Source organism: Dipodomys merriami, unplaced genomic scaffold (assembly GCF_024711535.1).
Source record: "Dipodomys merriami isolate MVZ:Mamm:240054 unplaced genomic scaffold, mDipMer1.0.p SCAF_20, whole genome shotgun sequence".
Lineage (NCBI taxonomy): Eukaryota > Metazoa > Chordata > Mammalia > Rodentia > Heteromyidae > Dipodomys > Dipodomys merriami.
In genome coordinates this window covers 9972504-9992781 of record NW_027203382.1, presented here as the reverse complement: position 1 = coordinate 9992781, position 20278 = coordinate 9972504, and the positions used below count along the sequence as shown (strand labels likewise).

At 37.4% G+C, this 20278-nt stretch overlaps 1 protein-coding gene across 8 annotated transcripts in view; it reads right to left on the bottom strand.

Moving 5' to 3' along the window:
* Kiaa0825 (KIAA0825 ortholog) overlaps positions 1-20278 on the bottom strand; it is a 419703-nt gene that overhangs the window by 245266 nt on the left and 154159 nt on the right. For all 8 annotated transcript variants that reach the window (XM_070031074.1, XM_070031077.1, XM_070031075.1 and 5 more), the window contains one exon: positions 1753-1892. In XM_070031074.1, coding sequence (XP_069887175.1) covers positions 1753-1892 — 140 coding nt within the window. The remainder of the gene's footprint in view (positions 1-1752; positions 1893-20278) is intronic.

Here is a 20278-nt window from a genome sequence, read left to right as displayed (position 1 = left end):
GAACATTGCTGAATTGAGCACTAACCCTTGAATATATGAGCTTTTATGAGACATTTAAGATCTAAACAGTAAAAGTATATACTTCATATGGCTATAAAAAGGATTAAATTATATAATAAATACAAAGTGGCTAGCATATTTCTTCCCTTCTAATAAGTACACAAAATGCTAGTTATTTGAGGAATTGGTTTCCTTATTTCTAATTACTCCTTATGAGAATGAAATTACAGCGTGGAGCCAAAAAAAGGGCCTTAGGTGAACTTTTTGAGACTGGACACTAAAACAGTACTGCTTAGAGACCAGGTGGATATCAGGTTCAGAGTTCAGGAGTGGGGCAATCTGCAACCTCTGAGTCAGCACACTGAGGCCTGGGGAGTTCTGTTGACCTCTGGCACTGAATGGTTTTATGGTTTTGAGAATATCAGAGAAAAAGCAATAATCTCACAGAGGTACCTTCTTTACTGGCCTCTTGGAAACAAACATGAAAGTTAAAAAGAGAAAAAAGTTAGGAAACAAGTCCTGTGCAGATGTGAAAAACAAAAAATATCAGAAATGTCCAGAGCAATTTGAATGGGAGGGAAAGGGGACAGAAATGCCATGAACTTTGTTTGTGTACCAGCAAGCTTATAGGGTCTCAGTTATAGATAATTATAATTATAATAGCATGCTAGGGGCAAATAAAGTGGTCAAGATAAAGGCACTGATAATTTCTAGGGAGAATAAAATCAATGTGAGGCAGAATGTTCACAGATCTGTGGCCTCCACTGGTCCTGGAAGATTGGTAAAGGCGAAGATGTCTGGGGTGGGACTCTAGGTAGGAAAATAGGTGAGCCATGATATAGAGGATGGACATACATGAGCTTCAGTGGAAATGTCTGGAAAAGAGCTGGATAGGTAGAAGATGTATGTTAGGGAATCCTGAGAGAAATGACAGAAAACTAGTCCAGGTTCATATTTGAATGGTGGAAATTTAGTTATGAATATTGTGTGGAACTAGAGAAAAAAATAAAACAAAAACATTCTGATCTGGGAAATCTGCAGTGAAACCAGTAATAGATGAAAATAATCTGAATCTGTGTGTGGTACAGAGTGAAATTAATGCATGGGAGTATGTGAGAAAGGTTAGAAGACTTAACAGAAGTGGTAGAGAAATGGAATATATACTGTCATAACCTTACTTATAATTTTCAAAAGTAGCATTTACAGAGAAAAAAAAGAATTAAGAGAAGTATGGATTTCCTTTACTCCTCAATTTTCCTTTCATCATTTTCTCAGGAATTTACTTCTCCATGCCCCAATGGATATGATTGTCAGGCACAGCTTGCTAGTTTATAAATTGCATAAGCACTTCTCTGGATATACTAAAATTTCCAGTCTTGCTCTATGCAATCTTTCTCTATCTCTTTATTTATTGTCTGTCTAATTTAGACTTATGCTTTCGAAGTATAATGCTCTTCTTCCAGTTTTTTCAGGTATTTCAAACCCTGAATATTGATATACATCCATATGATGGCAGCTCTCATAGAATTATGTCATATAAAAATATTACTTTGCCTCATTGAGCGTTCCAGTATAATCATATATTTTGGTAAAATAATTCAGAAGTTTGCCTGTTGGTCACTACATACACTGTTAATTCATGTAGTTAGTTAATGTCCTTTGGCTAATATTCAAGAAGGAAAAAAGTTTCATCCAACTCAAGAGCAAGGACTAGGTTTTTTGAGGACATTCTTATTAACTACAAATACTCACTTGAGCTTCTCAACAAGATTCTTGGTAAAAGGCCATCATTACACAGCAGGGTTTCAAGAAGCAGGTTCCAGTTACAACCGGGCTGGGATAAGAGCAGTTTCAATTGACCTTCCACTTTCAATCCTCCAGCTGATGAAGTCCTTTCAAAATGCAAGATAAAGATGGAATAATGAAGTTAATTTATCTATGAAATTAATAGCCTTAAAGTACAAATGTAATGCTAACTCCTTTAAATGTCAATTCCTCCCAGATTACTCTGAAAATGCTTTCATGCTTACTTATGTTAGGGTTGCTCCGGGAAGGAATTACATTTAATCTCAACTAGCTAAAAGCAAATTAACATTTGGTAGCCTGCCAAATTTAAAAGTGATACAAAATAATCATGCCTATATTTCACAGGACCATGTCTATTTTTGTTTCATGAAGAAAAATCATTTATACATTTATTTTGAAGGTCTTCATTTATTCAAACACCAACACATAAGGAGTGCCTACTATGTACTTTTAACTTTCAGTCACAACATGCAATTATCTGAACTAAGACTAACAGCCACCTTTCTACTGAGTTAAGGGATCACTTCATCAAAGAGAAATAATTCCAAGGTAAACAAGCTTCTACTTGCAAAACTGTCATGTGTTAAACAGAAAATCAGAATCAGGTCCCTAGAACTTTCATTACCTGTTAATAAGCCAGAGGTCACTGTTGGGAATGGGAAGTACAACCACTTTGGAAAGTAGTGTGGAGGTTCCTCAAAAAACTAAGTGTTTCTACATTTCGTTCTACCCTATGATCTAATAATACCACTCCTGGGCATTTATCTAAAAAATTACAAACTAGGATGCAGTAAAACCACCAGCACAACCATAGCCAAAGTTTGGAATAAGCAGAGATGCTCCTCACTGGATGAATGGAATTTTACTCACCATTAGAAAAAATGATATTGCATTACTTGCAAAGAAATGGAAAAATCTGGAAAAGTTATGTGATGTGAAGTAAGTCAGGCCCCAAGAGAAGAAGGTTGAGTACGTTCCCTCATATGTGGAAGCTAGAATTAGTTTACAAATATGTAAGTAAAAACCTTGGGTGGTATGCAAGTGTACATAAATGCCTTAATTGAAATATGGTGGATGTAGGGGAGACTCAAACAGTGTAATTCCTTAGACAGACAAAAATCACAGTTCAACAAAATAAAACTGAGAAATTGGTACTTAAAGATAATATTTTTTAAAGAGAGAGAGTCCAAAGGAAGAAACAGAAGCCAGACCATTATCACAAAGTGCAGATTTTGAAATAATTGAAGACTATTTTTTAAGGTGGAGGTATTGAGTGTTTTTACTTAGCCCTTCAGTTATGTAATGAAAAAAAATAATTTGAATGACAAATTTTTTGCCACTGTAACTGAATACTGGTTATAAATAAAAAACCCCTTTTTCTAGATGGGAAGCTGTTTGTTGAAAATTACCTATATTCTTGGAACTTTCAATTTATCACAGATTTTGAAATGTACAGTAAAATGACTCACCATGAGTAAAAAGAATATAGTACAAATATTCCTCAATCACTAGTCTCTGAGTAATAAACGCATGGAGGAGCCTGTGTTGCACGTATGGATACACATATGTTCCCTCACACTTTGAGCTGGTGGAGCTGTGAAAGTAAGTTTAGCCTCAAAAGAAATGACAAAAAGGGAAATGTTATACTATATATGTATAAGCATACATATATATATGTGTTGTACTAAGTCCCTCCCCAGGAACAGGCCCTGGGACATCACATGGTACTTTTTCTTTTAAAACTCTTTGTTGACCCAGACTAAAGGCCGCCATTAAATGTATATGCTATATTTTCTGAGGGCATGGATTAGCACAAGACTTTTTCAAATTCAGGTAGTAATTTCAACTGGTGAGTTTATGAAAGTATTGAATTATTTTTATAGAACTATCATGAAAAAGTTTAGTTCTATTTGATGAGTATGTCATCTACAATTTTCATTTCAATAGAAAGGTTCTTTTTGTTAATCTCAGATATACCAGTGCACAATGTCCTGACTTGCAACTCTGTTGGTTATGCCTAGGCCAAGAGAAGGCTCTATAGTAGGTTCCCCCTGAGACATAAACAGAACGTCTGCTCAGGCTATATGACAATGGGATTCATTTATACTTTACTATATGTTCTCCTATATGTATGGTATGGAAGCATCTAGTCTAGTAGAATATTGGAATGGAGTCTGAAATGTACAGCTTGGGAGGAGCATTCAGTAGTGTTGGAATACTATTTGATATTTACTTTGAACAAACAGCAAAACTGTTGGCTAGCCATATGTGTCTGGACACCAGCAGGTGAAAGCAAAAAAGGGCCCTCTCACCAAATTCTTAATGATCCTAATAACATTTACAGACTCGAAGTAACTGTAACAGGGAGTATCTGAGGTTATATCACAATTAAATTTAGACAAAAAAGAAAGTCTAACAAGTCATCACATTGAAGGATGGATGGTAACATTCAGAGAACTTTGCAGGAAAGAGAGGATAGATCTCACTGATGCAGATGACACAAAGAAGCAAGAATGCTTAGAATCTTTATTTCTCTATTTTCCAGCAAGACAAGAAATTATAACCTGCCAAGAAATTATAACTCCTAAGCATCCCTCAACCAATGTTGAAAGGGATTTGGTATATAAATACTGCAGCATCTTGGTAGAATGCCTTGAAATAGACACTTTACAATAGTTTTCAGAATTTTCCTCAAAGGTATAAGTTCCACTCACTGCTTGGATAATAGGTTTGAGATAATGTCCCTGTGTTGTGCTTACCTATTCCCTTTACAACATTCCTCCTATTAGAAGTGAATTATGTTCACTTGAATCTTTGTTTCAGGGACCTTTTCAAAGTGAAACATGCAGATAGGAACCTACAGTTCAACTCAATTCTTGTTTTGCTATAAGGTGAGAAAATGAAGAAGCCACATTTTGAGAGGTTGAATCTTGAAGTCTTTATTAAAAGGCCAGCAACTTCATGGTGGACCCCTGTCTCAAAGACCAGCAGCCAGTAAATACACTTAACACTGTTAGGAGCCATGAAGGCCATAGAGAAAAGAAAGAACAAAACCAATACCAACAACCTAATTCAGCTCCAATGGAGAGCTGAAGTGGGATACCATGGTTATAGAGAAGAGCCAGGAGACAAGAGATAGTACAGGAACAAGGAGACACGTGGCATGGTGAAATGGCACCTGAGCTTGTCTGAGCCTAAAAATGGTCAGGTCAAGGGGTAGGGTCACAGGAAACTCCCAGACCAAAGCACTAGACTCACAGGTTTAGTAGCCTATCAGCCAAGTCCCACCTCTGCCTCTAAGGATTCAGGTATGCCCATCACCTGGGAAGCAGGGGCTTCAACTTCCCCCACCATGAAGACAAGGTGCCAGAAACTACCATCCACCATGTAGTCAAGATGGCACCAGCCAGACCCTAATTCCCTATTTCAGTTTCAGGAATATTGAAAAAATAGTCCCAAGTGATTTAGATTTTGAATGTGGCTGGTAAACTTCAAACTAGGTCTTTCTGACTTTCAAAGTCACTTCCATTACATTACTCTGAGCTTTCCACCCAATTCAAACACCTGAATATTTGGTGGGTAAGCTGTATTATGATCTCAGGGCTGCTTTCAGTTTAGAGTCATGTTATTCAAGGCAAGAATTGATTTCAACTAGATGATTCCTGGTATAGACTCCTAGGCTGAATTTATACCAAAGGCCAGGTTTCAGAAAACAAGGGCAAAGGCATATCAAGAGGAACAAAAGGTAAATCCTTGATGTGGGAAAATAAAAGCAGAAGAGCCTCCACATTATAGCTTCACTCTTGTCTCTTCCAACTTATCTTTCAAATTTTCTCTTTCAAAAACTGTTATTTTTCTCCAAGAAGACAATTTTAGTATCTGAGGAAAAAGTTGAGGCAAAAGAAACTCAAAATCTCTGAGATCATTATGATTAGAGATGATTAAGTACAAATCAGTCAAAGTTTACCTATCTATATTTGCATAGCGTATTTGCCCTGATTTTAAAAACAGCTTTGTCCATTCATACACATTGAAATTTTTAAGGAGTCTTATGTTTTGAGGATTACTTTTTAAAAACAACTCTTACCTGGTGAGTGTAGGCATTCCATTTAGGAAAATTATGCTAATTTCTTAATTTTAGTGAATGATCCCATTTCATAAAAATCATCCCAAGTAGATCAACATCGTGAAAATTGCAATACTTCCCAAGGCTATCTACAAAATTCAATGAGACACCTATCAATATTCCAGCCTCATTCTGCAATGAAATAGAAGAGGCAATCTAAAAATTCATATGGAACAATAAAAGACCCCGAATAGCAAAAACGATCCTCAACAGAAATATCCATACCAAATTTCAAACTCTACTATAAAGCCATAGTAATCAAAACAGCTTGGTACTGGCACAAGAACAGACCTCAGGACCAATGGAATAGAATTGAAAACCCAAAAATGAGCCTACAGACATACAGCCATCTAATCTTCAATAAGGGAGCTAAAGAAATATAATGGAAGAAAGACAGTCTCTTCAGTAAATGGTGCTGGCAAAATTGGTTAACTACTCGTAGAAAACTAAAGCTAGATCCTTATATATCACCCTACACCAGAATCAATTCCAAATGGATCAAAGACCTCGGAGTCAAAGCAGACACCCTGAAAAAATTACAGGATGGAATAGGAGAAACCCTAGGTCTCTTTGGCACAGGCCAAAATTTTCTTAATAGAGACCCAGAAACACAACAAATCAAAGAAAGGTTGGACAAATGGGATTGCATAAAATTGCAGAGCTTCTGCATGGCAAAAGACATAGCTAGCAAGATCAATAGAAAGCCCACGGATTGGGAGAAGATCTTCACTAGCCAAAAAACGGACAAGGGTCTCATATCTGAAATATACCTGGAACTCAAAAAATTAAATCCCCCAACAACAAATCTTCAAAGAAACAACTGCCCAATAAATAAGTGGGCTAAAGCCTTAAAGAGAAACTTCTCTGAAGAGGAAAGAAGGATGGCCAATAGACACATGAAGAAATGTTCAACCACTCTAGCCAGAAAAGAAATGCAAATCAAAACAACATTGAGATGATACCTCACCCCAGTTAGAATGGCTATAATCAAGAACTCTAATAACAACAGATGCTGGAGGGGACGTGAACAGAAGGGAACCCTATTGCATTGTTGGTGGGAATGTAAACTTGTTCAACCACTTTGGAAAGCAGTATGAAGGTTCCTCAAAAGACTCCCCTATGACCCAGCAATCCCACTTTTGGGCATTTACCCGAATGATCACAAACAAGACCATACTAGAGCTACCAGCACAACTATGTGTATTGCATCATTATTTACCATAGTTAAGATATGGAACCAACTCCATCAGAAAGAATGGCATTGCCCCATTTGTTAGGAAATAGAAAGACTTGGAAAAAATTATATTAAGTGAAGTAAGCCAGGCCCATGGTTTCCTTTATTTGCAAATAACTAGTATATGTCTGAGTCAAGCAGAAAAGGTCAGATAAGTTGATGTTAGGGAAATGAACCCCAAGATAAGTATTCAAATGTTTTTTTTTCTTTCATGCGATTGTTTCTAACATATTCATAAGATGATTTCTTTGTTGCTTTGTATGTCCCTCCCTCATGGTATAACCCCTGCTTTCACTGTATTTGATGTTGGTATAATTTGTGGAGGGGAAGGGAAAAAACAAACCGTTTAAATAGGGATACAGGTGGACCCATTGCAACAATGAGATGTACAAATTGTTATGGTGGGAAACGAACTTTACAACTTTGGTGGGGGGAGGGAGGATCGGGTAGGAGGTGCAGGGGGGAATGGGAAGGAATAGGAAGGGGAAACAAAGGAGGAGGCAACAATGCTTGATAAGAAATGTACTCATTATCTTGCCCATGTAATTGTAACCCCTCTGTATGATATTTTCACAATAAAAAAAATAATCACCCCAAGATAGCATTAAACATTTATAAACACTCCAATGGTAGAAGAAAATAGTATATTTCATTTCTAAAAGAATTAAAGGTGTCCATTTTTTAATTTTTAAAGCAAAATAACATTTGAGCCTCTGGGGCTCTCTTTGACACCTTAGTGTAGCATCTGAATCAGTATGATACTAGACACCACTGAAGCCCTGAGCAATACCTTCTGAGGAACAGCTCCCTTCTGGAGCTGTGGAGTGTCATCTGTCCCTATCTACCAAATAATGCCCTGCTGTTGGGAGTTTAAGAAAGATCTCCTCTAGCGATATACTTTAGATGAATGTAGACAGCCAGTGAGAAAGTAGCTCAGTATTCTTTTCACTTTATCATTTCTACTAGGTCCTTTTTAGCAAGTGTAGCTAATTGATAAAAATTTCCAGCTTCTGAAACATGGATCATTACTAAGCCAGCAATTACAATGACTGTGTAGTAAGCACTTCTATGGAACATGCCTTGGAGGCACTTTAGCTCATGTAATCCTCCTGATCCTCCCCTTGAGAACATTCAAGAAGTAGAGGGTAGAAGATGTTTCAAGATGGAGGAAATAGACAATGATACTGCGTGGTATTTCCATGTATATCAATAAGAACGTATAGAAATTTTGTCTCATATTTCTCTAATATATAAAATAAAATTGAAGCTCACACAGGTTAACTTATTTTACAAGGTTGAGAAACTAAACAAATATCCAAACCACATCTTTTCTAAATAAAAACTTTACTTAGAAGGTAGGCTGGAGAAACTAAACAAATATCCAAACCACATCTTTTCTAAATAAAAACTTTACTTAGAAGGTAGGCTGGCCGGGCGCTGGTGGTTCATGCATGTAATCCTAGCTACTGATGAGGCTGAGATCTGAGGATCATGGTTCAAAGCCAGCCTGGACAGGAAAGTCCATGAGACTTTTATCTCCAACAAACGACCAGAACACTGGAAGTGGCACTGTGGTTCAAGTGATAGAGCGCTCTCCTTGAGCTGAAGAGCTGAGGGACAGCGCCCAGGCCCAGAGTTCAAGTTCCAGGACCGGAAAAAAGAAAAGAAAAGGAAAGAAAAGAAACTAAACTGGCTCTATTTCTGTACTAATTACATAATATCTTTAAATTAAAATAGAAAAGGAAAGGTATAATCTTAAAATACCTATATAAAATGAACTATCTAACTCAACTGAGATTTTCACTTTTTTAGTAAGTATCTTATGGACACTAATTGCCCTCTGAAAATCTTAAAAAACAAAAAACAAAACAAAACAAAAAACTCACAAAGATCCAACCTCTTAACACCCATATTCTGAAAGAGCCACCAAGAGCTTTTTAGTAATTGGGCATGGTGGCTCAAACATGTAATCACAACTTTGGATGCTGATATGGGTAGAGTCATAGTTGGAAGCCAGAGTGGACAAAAGGTTAGTAAGAACTGATCTTACTAATAAAAGCTGGCATTAAATCTATAACAGGAAACACAAATAAGAGGATCACCCCCAAAAGTGAGACTCTATCTCAAAAATAACGAGAGCTAAAGAGATGAGGTGTGGTTCAAGCAGTAGAGAACCCTGTTTAGTAAGCATGAAACCTTGAATTCAAACTTCTGTATTGTTAAACAAACAAATGCCTCTCATTACTTCTCCTGTGGGTGTAGGCTGTATATCAACACTTGAAATCTTATCAGAGCAGAAGTTCTATGGGCTTTTTTGTTCAGTTCTATGTTGCAGCCTGTCAGAAAGACTCTTTTTCCCCAGTCTACATGGTCTCTCCTAAGAAAACTAGAAATCAGCTCCTCATCAAGATGGCACTTCCCATGCTGGAGCTTACCACCAAAATCAAATGCTTGAACTATTTAATATAGCACTCATCTACTGTGAACTTACTTATTCATTCACTATTTCTTTTGTTTTTATTTTATTTTTATTGAAAAGGTGATGAGCAGAGGGGTTACAATTACATAAGTAAGGTAATAAATACATTTGTTTTTAGAAATTTGTTTTTTTTTTTTTTTTGTTGATCGTGGGACTTGAACTCTGGGCCTGGGCGCTGTCCCTCAGCTCTTCAGCTCAGGGCGAGCGCTCTACCACTTGAGCTACAGCACCACTTCCGGTTTTCTGGTGGTTTATTGGAGATAGGAGTCTCACGGTCTCTCCTGCCCGGGCTGGCTTTGAACCGCGATCCTCAGATCTTAGCCTCCTGAGTAGCTAGGATTACATTCGTGAGCCACCAGTGCCTGGCATACATTTGTTTTTAATCACTGTTACCTTATCCCTCATTCTTCCCTATTCCCATCCCCCCGCAAGCTGTAATTCATCAGCTAATATTTGCTAGCTGGTTTCTATATACTAAAAAAATTGTGAAGACAATTGTGAAGACAATTTGCAACAAGCAAAACAAAAACCAACAACAACAACAAAAAAACCCACCACAACAAAAATCCACCCCAGAAAGTCCTTATTCTTATAGAACGAAATAAAGGATACATATATAGTTTAAATGATCATACAAATAAAGACAAAAATAATTGAAAACGCAGTTGAGGAAAGCAAAAGTCTTTGGGATTAATGAAAGGCTTCCTCACAGAAGTCACATTGAACTGATACATGAGTATAAATTAGCATTTGTCTGGTGAAGAAGGAACACGTTTTAGGGAAAGGGAAAAGCATATTCAAAGATTCTTTGGCAGAAAGGAAGATGGTATGTCAAGGAAATGTGGAAAACAGGGTTTCGGGATAGTGGGTGTGAGAGGATTTTGGAGAAGCAGGCAAGGCCACATTTACATAGATTACATAGGGCATTCCAAGCTTATTTTTTGCATACAAATTAAAATAAAGAGGATTAACTATTGATATAACATAGTTATCAAAATGGATTTGGGTTTGAGAAAATTCTGGGTGTGGTTTGAAGAATATTGGAAATAGAAGTCAATATATAAATATGAAAAATGCCAACATGTCATTTCAATAGTTTTAAGAGAGATAATAGTGGTTTGAATTAGGTGAATGTGAAATATTATGGGCAACAGATATTAAGAAATAGTAGAACAGAGGGTGAACTAAGTCAGCAATGATACTAGACACTATGTTGGAAATGAACTATACAACTTGTGGGGGAAGGGAGGGGAAAAACTGGGAGAAAAGGAGGGAGGGGGTGACATTGTTCAAAAAGAAGTGTACTTAATACTTGACTTACGTAACTGTAACCCTTTACAATAAAAATTTTAATAAAATAAACGAGGCTTAGTAACAGACAATATATGTAGGAGAAAGGGATAAAATGGAAGCATCTAGGCTCTAACTCATACAACTGGATGGATATACCAAGAGAGGGTATTGATGACTCTTAAGAGAGGGATTGACTTAAGAGAGGGATTGATGACTCAAGATAGTCAGTATTTCAAGGACAATTTAGAGCAGATGAGCCACAAAGGAGATAGAAGCAGCCAACGGGAAAGGAAAAAAATGTGAGAGCATCTCCCAGTAGAATATTTCAAGGTGGAGGAAATACATGATGGTAGTATATGCTGTGGTCGACTAGGTAATTTCAGTTCTGTTCTTCAGCAATACATAAGACTTTGAGGAAAGGGATTTTATCTCAAACCTCATACCTTCCTTTTTCCATGAAGAGCCAGCACAAAACTTTCTATAGAAAAAGTTTATAAAACACATTTATTCCAGGAATTATATTATATTATATTGACCAAGACAAGGAATTAAAAAAAAACCTTCATGGCATAGCATTATAATGAAGCCAAAGGTAGCTGAATATGTTTAAGGAGAAAATGGATATATAAATCTAAACAGGGCTTACCTTATATAAAATGAGAAACAAAAACATAATAGAAATATTTAAAGGATGGACTGGCCTTGAATCAAAATGTTGTTCTTGTAAACAAAAATGAACAGTGTAAAATGAATGCACTGTTTACTCAAACTGGTTAGGTTACTTGGCTGCCTAGCACAATTATTATCTACTTAGCACAGAAAGACATGAAAAACCTTGAAAATATTTAAAGAACTACAAGAAGATGAAAAATGTGTAAAACACTTACCTTTTTTTTTTTTGCTGGTTTTGGGGCATGAACTCAGGGCCTGAGCTCTGTCCCTGAGCATCTCTCTGCTCCAGGCTAGTGCTCTACCACTTGAGCCATAGCACCACTTCCAGCTCTTTCTATATATGTGGTACTGAGTTTCATGCATACTAGAGTTTCATGCATATTAGGCAAGCACTGTCCCACTAAGCCACATTCCCAGCCCCAAATTATAAAATACTAAGAAGAATTATAATGAAAAATACTCTAAATGACAATGATAGTATTCCTTCCTGAACATTTATATAAAAGCATAGTGTGGTATCAAACTGTTAATGTTGAGTTTGATATAGTTTCCAAATGCCTTAGTTTAATTTTGTTTGAAACCGATTACTCTTTCTAAAGCAACTCATATTATTAGCCTATACCACTGCCGACTGCTAGAGACATTGAATACAGTATATTTTACTTCCTACTTAAAAAAATTATTTTTCATAAGACAAGCTCTTGTTAACCATATTCCCAGGGTTCTTGGAGAGCATGAAAATATTCTAGTTTTGTTTGTTGAAATACTTCCAAGGTTTCTCCAATAAGTTTAAAGACAAATTTACATTGCATGTAGCTATTTATATATTTTTAACTCATTTTAAGTCTGAATTGCATGTCCTTCTCTTTGTTCTCTTTTTCATTATTCGTGTACATTTAATTATATTTATCTAATATTGCTGAAAGCTGACTCAAGTCTTTTCTGAAAAACAAAAAGCATTGGTAGGAATCCACAGAGGAATATATATTGTTAAGCTCTTCCATCATATTAACTATCTCAGTCATCTCTTCTCTCAGCTCTCGGCCCTTTTTTTTTGGTTGGTCATGGAGAAGGTGACTTTAAGGATCTTGGAGAAAGAATCAATTAAGCATGATGATAAACTGGAAAAAGCAAAGAAAAACTCAAAGGTCTCTATCTTGCAAGCCTTTATGAACACTGACACTCCTGGTAGGTAAAGCTGAATGGAGGAAAAAGCCATGGAAGCCATTAACTTGACTTTTATATTAGTACAGTAGATCACAAAAGGAATACAGAAAACAGAACAAATAATGCTAGAGGAAAGGTAAGTACCAAACTGGAAATACTGAAATGAAAACAATCTGTAAAGACAATATAGGTTAGTTAAAGCATTGCTTGAAATTTATTTTTATCTTAATAAAATTAAATTGTACGTTTTGTAAAAAATTTGGAAAATTCAGATGAAGGCCTCAACCCAGAGATACCATCTATTTATGGGTGGAAATCTTGCTCTTCAAGAGCAAGAAATAGTCATCTTCGATGCTGAAATCACTGACAACGTATTTCCAAGATGAACCAAGAATGCTTTGAGATTAACAATATCTCCTTTAGCTATTCATGATATTTTTCTTCTCAGATACCAGAGAAAAAGGCATTTCCTAGTGATGTATTCCACACAAGAATCAAATTGCCACTCTTCATAATGCCACAAAATGTCATCAGATTATTCTGGAAGTATATTTCACTTTCTGTGATCTTTATTTTGTTTTCAAATGCTGTTAATTAAATAATAAAAATGAACTGTTCAAAGTTATAAAAGTTATCTTTCTCTTAATTTCTATCTAAGGCTTTTGAGTTACATCAAATGGATTATCAACTGTTGATATCCATGTGTGATAATTAGCTGGGGAATTATCAAATCCTGTCATAGATCAAGAAGGAAGGACTTTTAAATGGCTAGGCAATTAACTAAAATGGAATCAACTTCCAAAATTTCACTGTTTTGACTGATATCACTAAAGCTATGAGTTACATATGACTATGAGAGCTGCAACTTGAATTCTTGAGCTTAGAGAAAGAGCATAGTTCTTTAATTAACTAACTTATTGTAAAAAGTTGTAATTTCCCTTTGTAAAAAATGAATTTATAGGGGGGTTCCGGGAAGATGGCGGAGGAGAAGCTGGAATCTGAACAAGCTCTCGCATAGAAAGTAGGTTTAGAGTTCCAGTGAACAGTCCTAAGCCAGAGAATCACACCAAGTGTACCATCACAGGACAGAGAGTTAGACAAGAGAGGGGAAGCCAAGGAAACGCACCAGCTGCCGCTCCGGCGGCGGGGTCGCGGCGGCGACCACCGCCGCGGGAGTCATACCTGAGACACAGAGAGTCGGGGACGAAGGAGCCAGACGCAGCGGACGAGCGGATTCTACTCAACACCAACAAGAACCGACAAGGAGCGAACATCTTCATCCTGCTGTTTGCAGACCAGAGACGACCCAGGATCCAAGACTCGGCGTGAGTACAAGCCCGACATCCTCACTCCTCAGGGAGCAGAGGAGGGAAGGCCACCCCTCCCCCCCCAGCACCAGTGATCTCCATCTTGGATACCGACAAAGCTCGGAGTTGCTGCTAGCTCCAGCTCAGGCCTTGGAATAAAACGAGTCATTTAGCAGGTCACAAGAACTTAACGCCGAAGTGACCTGCCAGACTCAGCTCCATCCAGGGAAAAGTCACCCAGCTCAGGCGCCAGCCATCGGAGTGCCTAGCGTCACTGGGTAACCAGAGCCAGAGGCTGCCCCTCCCTCTAGCAGCCACCACAATCAATTGAAAAACAGAAACCCTGAGAATGGCTCCAGGCTGGGCGCTGTGAGCTCTATCACAAAATAGCCCCAGGGAAAAGCTACTGTTTGTTGAAAGGCCTCAACCCTACCCAGAACCTAGCCTCATAACCACATCCCCCTCTTTTGTGACTCTCAAAGCAGACCACCCTCCCAGAAAACTAACCTGGGAGGGGGATCTCAAAATCTTGGGTAAAGCAGAGCATTTTTCTGCCTCTTCCAACCAACCGACTTAAGAAACCAATCAAGCCACAGGACCTCAAGCTGACCAGAGACTACAACAAGAGACTGGTCGCAGACAAAAGGGAGATACAGGATTCCTCCCACTCCTCCCCCCCCCCCAAAAAAAAAAAATCAAAAGACTTTTTTTTCTTTTTTCTTTTTTTTTTTTCTTCTTCTTTTCTTTTTTTTGCTTGTTTTTTGTTTTTTGTTACCTTATATATATATATATATATATATATATATATATATATAAATTTTTTCCCTTCTAAAACTTTTATTAATCTTTAATTTTTGCCTCTTCTGAAAAAATAATTGTTTTCCAGTAATTTTTTTTTCTCATCTTATAATTTTTATTTTAGGAATACGTGAATGAGAGTTTTCCTTTCTTTTCTTGTCTTCTTTCTCTTTTTCTTTCATTCTTAATTATCTTTTTGTTTTTTATCTAGCTCTACTGAACTTCTGATCTTTTCTTCTCCCTTTCCCATCCTTAAAGCTTTCCACATCTCCTCTATGTCCCTCCCCTTCTCTGAACATATTCACATTCCTCTCTAAATAGACGGTCTTTTAACCTCTATAATAACATTAATTTTTACGTTTCTATTCTTTTTCTGGTCTCTCTTTATTCCCCTTTCCGTCTCTTCTTTTTCTCTCTCTCTCTACTTGCATCCTACCCAACCCATTTCCTGCACTGTGATTAGGACATAGTTAACTCTCCCTGTGCCTCCCCACACCAATCTATTCCTATTTTTTACCCACATCTCTCCCTAATCCTAATAATTTCTGGTTTTCCAAATTCTTTTCTGCGGTTCGAAGTCCTTTAACATATAGTCATTTGATGTTGAATAGATGTATCTGTTGAACTAGATTGTATCTGTAGACTATTGACTGTACAAATGCAAACTTTGGTTGATGGTTGCCTTAAGATAGTGTTCTAGCACAAAACTGGTGCAATCTGTATCTCAAATGGGCCGAGTAAGCCGGAAAAACACAAGAAAAATGGCAAATTCGGGTATCTCAATTCCCAACCTTGATAATCAGGGATTAGAACAGATAAAGAATAATCCAGAGGAGAGTTCCCAAATAGCTCTACAAACACTAATAGCAAACATGATAAATGAGAAGTTTGACAATGTACAAAGGACTCTGTATGAGCGTGATAGGGAGAGAGAGGAGGCATCCCAGAAGTTTATACAGGAACATCATAAGCGTGAGGAAGCTTCTCAAAAACTGATACAGGATTTGCGTGAACAACTTGAGAATACTCAAAGAGAAAGGGAGGAATGGCGTGAGCAGGCAGAGAACACTCAAAGAGAACTGCAGGAATCCCACAGAAGGGAGGAAACTAATCAAAGAGTAATTCACGAATTAAGAGACCAGGTAGAGAATACACAAAGATCACTAAAGACATTCATGGAATCCATTAACAAAGAGCTGAAGGAAGTCAGGGAGACCACAAAGGGAAGGCTGAATGGAACCCAACAGAAGGAATGGGAGTCCAAAGAAACCATAACCAATCAACTAAGTGATTTGAGAACAAACACTGAACACCAAATTAAGGAAGTAAAGAAATTCATACAAGACCTAAAACAGAGCTTCAACAAAGAACTTGAAGCCATCAAAGCTGACCAATTAGAAGGAAAAGAGATAAAAAACAAAGTAGAGAGTCTTGACAGCAGGTTAGACCATGCAGAAGATCGAATCTCAGGGATTGAAGACAGCCTAGATATTATAGAGAAAGAACATACAACCATCCAAGACAAGTCCAAGAAATATGATAGGTCTATCCAACACCTGGAAGACACCATCAGAAGGCCCAATCTAAGGATAATGGGTGTAGAGGAGCACCTAGAAACAGAAGTTAATGGTCTAGGAAATTTGTTTAACAGGATCCTAGCAGAGAACTTCCCAAACATACAAAAAGATAGGCCTATTCAGATACAAGAAGCTTTTAGAACCCCAAATAGACCAGACCAGAATAGGACATCCCACTGTCACATTATAATCCACACAGGATCAACCCAGACCAAGGAAAAGATCCTTAAAGCTGTCAAGGAGAAAAGTTTAATCACCTATAAAGGGAAACCAATTAGAATTACCTCAGATTTCTCACCAGAGACAATCAAAGCAAGAAGAGCCTGGAATGATGTATGCCATGCCCTAAAAACAAACAACTATCAACCAAGAATACTGTACCCAGCTAAACTCTCCTTCATAACTGAAGGCCAAATAAAAACCTTCCATAGCAAAGAAAAATTGAAACAATACATCTCCACCAAACCAGCCCTGCAAAAGATTCTTAAAGATGTCCTACACATAGAAAACCAACAAGAACGCAACAAAGGCCAAGAAACTGCACCCAAACTGAGAATCCAAGAACCTTAGGAAGAACCCAGTTTTCACAGCCCCCAAGAAGGTGGATAACATGGCAGGAACTCCCAAATACCTCTCAGTCCTATCTCTTAATGTTAACGGACTGAACTCTCCAATTAAGCGACATAGACTGTCTAGTTGGATTAAAAAACAAGACCCTTCTATCTGCTGCCTGCAGGAGTCACATCTTGCCCGTAAAAACAAACATATTTTCAAGGTTAAAGGCTGGAACAAAATCTACCAAGCAAACGGCCCTCATAAACAGGCGGGAGTTGCAATCCTAATATCAGATAAAATAGACTTCAAATTAAAATTCGTGAGAAGAGATAAAGAAGGTCGCTACATACTAATTAAAGGATCTCTCCTTCAGGAGGATATTACAATTCTAAATATCTATTCGCCAAACAATGGAGCACCCAAATTTATCAAAGAAACACTACTTTCCCTCAAATCCCAGATAGATCCAAAGACATTAATCGTTGGGGATTTTAACACACCACTCTCCCCACTAGATAGATCAACTCGGCAAAAACTCAACAGAGAAACCGCAGATCTAAACAGCTGCATAGATCAACTAGACTTAACAGACATTTACCGAACATTTCACCCAGCAGCATCAGAATACACGTTCTTCTCAGCAGCACATGGGACGTTTTCTAAAATAGACCACATTTTAGGCCACAAAGCAAACTTGTCTAAATTCAGAAACATTGAAGTTATACCTTGCATTCTCTCTGACCACAAGGGAATAAAATTAGAACTCAACACCAAAAGCCACCAAAGAAAGTCCGGTATCACATGGAGGCTGAACAACACACTGCTGAATCATGAGTGGGTCATGGAAGAGATTAGAAAGGAAATTCAAATGTTCATGCTATTCAACAAAAATGAACACACAAATTACCAGCTCCTCTGGGACACAGCAAAGGCAGTACTCAGAGGCAAGTTTATAGCTCTGAGCTCCTACATCAACAAATTGGAGAGATCGGAAACTAATAATTTAATGACACATCTAAACCTCCTTGAAAAAGAGCAGCAAGATAAACCCCAATCCAGTAGACGGAAAGAAATAATCAAAATTAAATCAGAATTAAATGAATTAGAATCCAAAAAAACTATAGAAAGAATCAACAAAACAAAGAGTTGGTTCTTCGAAAAACTTAACAAAATTGACAGACCCTTAGCAAACCTTATCAGAAAAAGGAGAGAACACACCCAAATTAATAAACTCAGAGATGAGAATGGAAACATCACCACGGAAACAACCAAGATTCAGAACATTATAAGGGAATACTTCTCAAAACTTTATGCTAATAAGTTTGAGAACTTGACAGAAATGGACCTTTTCCTAGCAAATATTGACATGCCAAAACTAAACCAAGATGAGTTAAACCAGCTTAACAGGCCCATATCAAGCATCGAAATAGAAACAGCAATAAGAGACCTCCCAGCTAAGAAAAGTCCAGGACCAGATGGTTTTACAGCGGAATTTTACAAGGCCTTCAAAGCAGAGCTCACACCAATACTCCTCCAACTCTTCAATGAAATTGAAAGAGAAAGCTCACTACCGAACACATTCTATGAAGCCATCATAACCCTCATCCCAAAACCAGGCAGGGACTCATCAAAGAAAGAGAACTATAGACCCATTTCTTTGATGAACATTGATGCAAAACTTCTCAACAAAATTTTGGCCAATCGACTTCAACAATTCATCCAAAAAATCATACACCATGATCAAACAGGATTCATTTCAGGGATGCAAAGCTGGTTCAATATACGCAAATCAATTAATATTATTCATCACATCAACAGGAGCAAGAATAAGAACCACATGGTTATCTCAATAGATGCAGAAAAAGCATTTGACAAGATCCAACACCCCTTTATGATGAAGGTTCTGGAAAAATTAGGAATCCATGGAACATTCCTCAATATAATAAAGGCTGTATATGACAAACCTACAGCCAGCATTATACTCAATGGTGAAAAACTAAAGCCATTTCCTCTTAACTCAGGAACAAGACAAGGATGCCAACTCTCTCCACTTCTCTTCAATCTAGTATTAGAATGCCTAGCTACAGCAATAAGACAAGATGCAGACATAAAGGGGATCCAAATAGGGAAAGAAGAAATAAAACTCTCCCTCTTTGCAGATGACATGATCTTGTATTTAAAGAATCCCATAGACTCCACTCCCAAATTACTCAAGCTGATTCAAAACTTTGGCAAAGTAGCAGGTTATAAAATTAACCCCCAAAAATCAATGGCTTTTCTATATGCCAACAATGAGAAAAGTGTGGCTGAAATTAGGAAAGCAACTCCATTTGTAATAGCCCCACAAAAAATAAAATACCTAGGAATTAACTTAACCAAAGAAGTGAAGGACCTCTATGATGAAAACTTTAAAATCTTGAAAAAGGAAATCAACACAGAACTTAAAAAATGGCAAAACCTCCCATGCTCCTGGATTGGCAAGATTAACATCGTGAAAATGGCAATACTTCCCAAGGCTATCTACAAATTCAACGCGATTCCTATCAAAATTCCACCCTCATTCTTCAAGGAAATAGAGGAGGCAATCCAAAAATTCATATGGAACAATAAAAGACCCCGAATAGCAAAAACGCTCCTCAACGGAAAGAACACTGCTGGAGGAATATCAATACCAAATTTCAAACTCTACTATAAAGCCATAGTAATCAAAACAGCTTGGTATTGGCATAAGAACAGACCTCAGGACCAATGGAATAGAATTGAAAACCCAGAAATGAACCTACAGACCTATAGCCACCTAATCTTCGATAAGGAAGCTAAAACAATAGAATGGAAGAAAGACAGCCTCTTCAGTAAATGGTGCTGGCAAAATTGGTTAACTACATGTAGAAAACTAAAGCTAGATCCTTATATATCACCCTGCACCAGAATCAACTCCAAATGGATCAAAGACCTTGAACTCAAAGCAGACACTCTGAAAACATTACAGGATGGAATAGGAGAAACCCTAGGTCTCCTTGGCTCAGGTCGAAATTTTCTGAATAGAGACCCGGAAGCACAACAAATCAAAGAAAGGTTGGACAAATGGGATTGCATAAGATTGCAGAGCTTCTGCAGGGCAAATGACATAGCTGGCAAGATCAATAGAAAACCCACCGATTGGGAGAAGATCTTTACTAGCCATACAACGGACAAGGGTCTCATATCTAAAATATACTTGGAACTCAAAAAATTAAACCACCCAACAACAAATCCTCAAAGAAA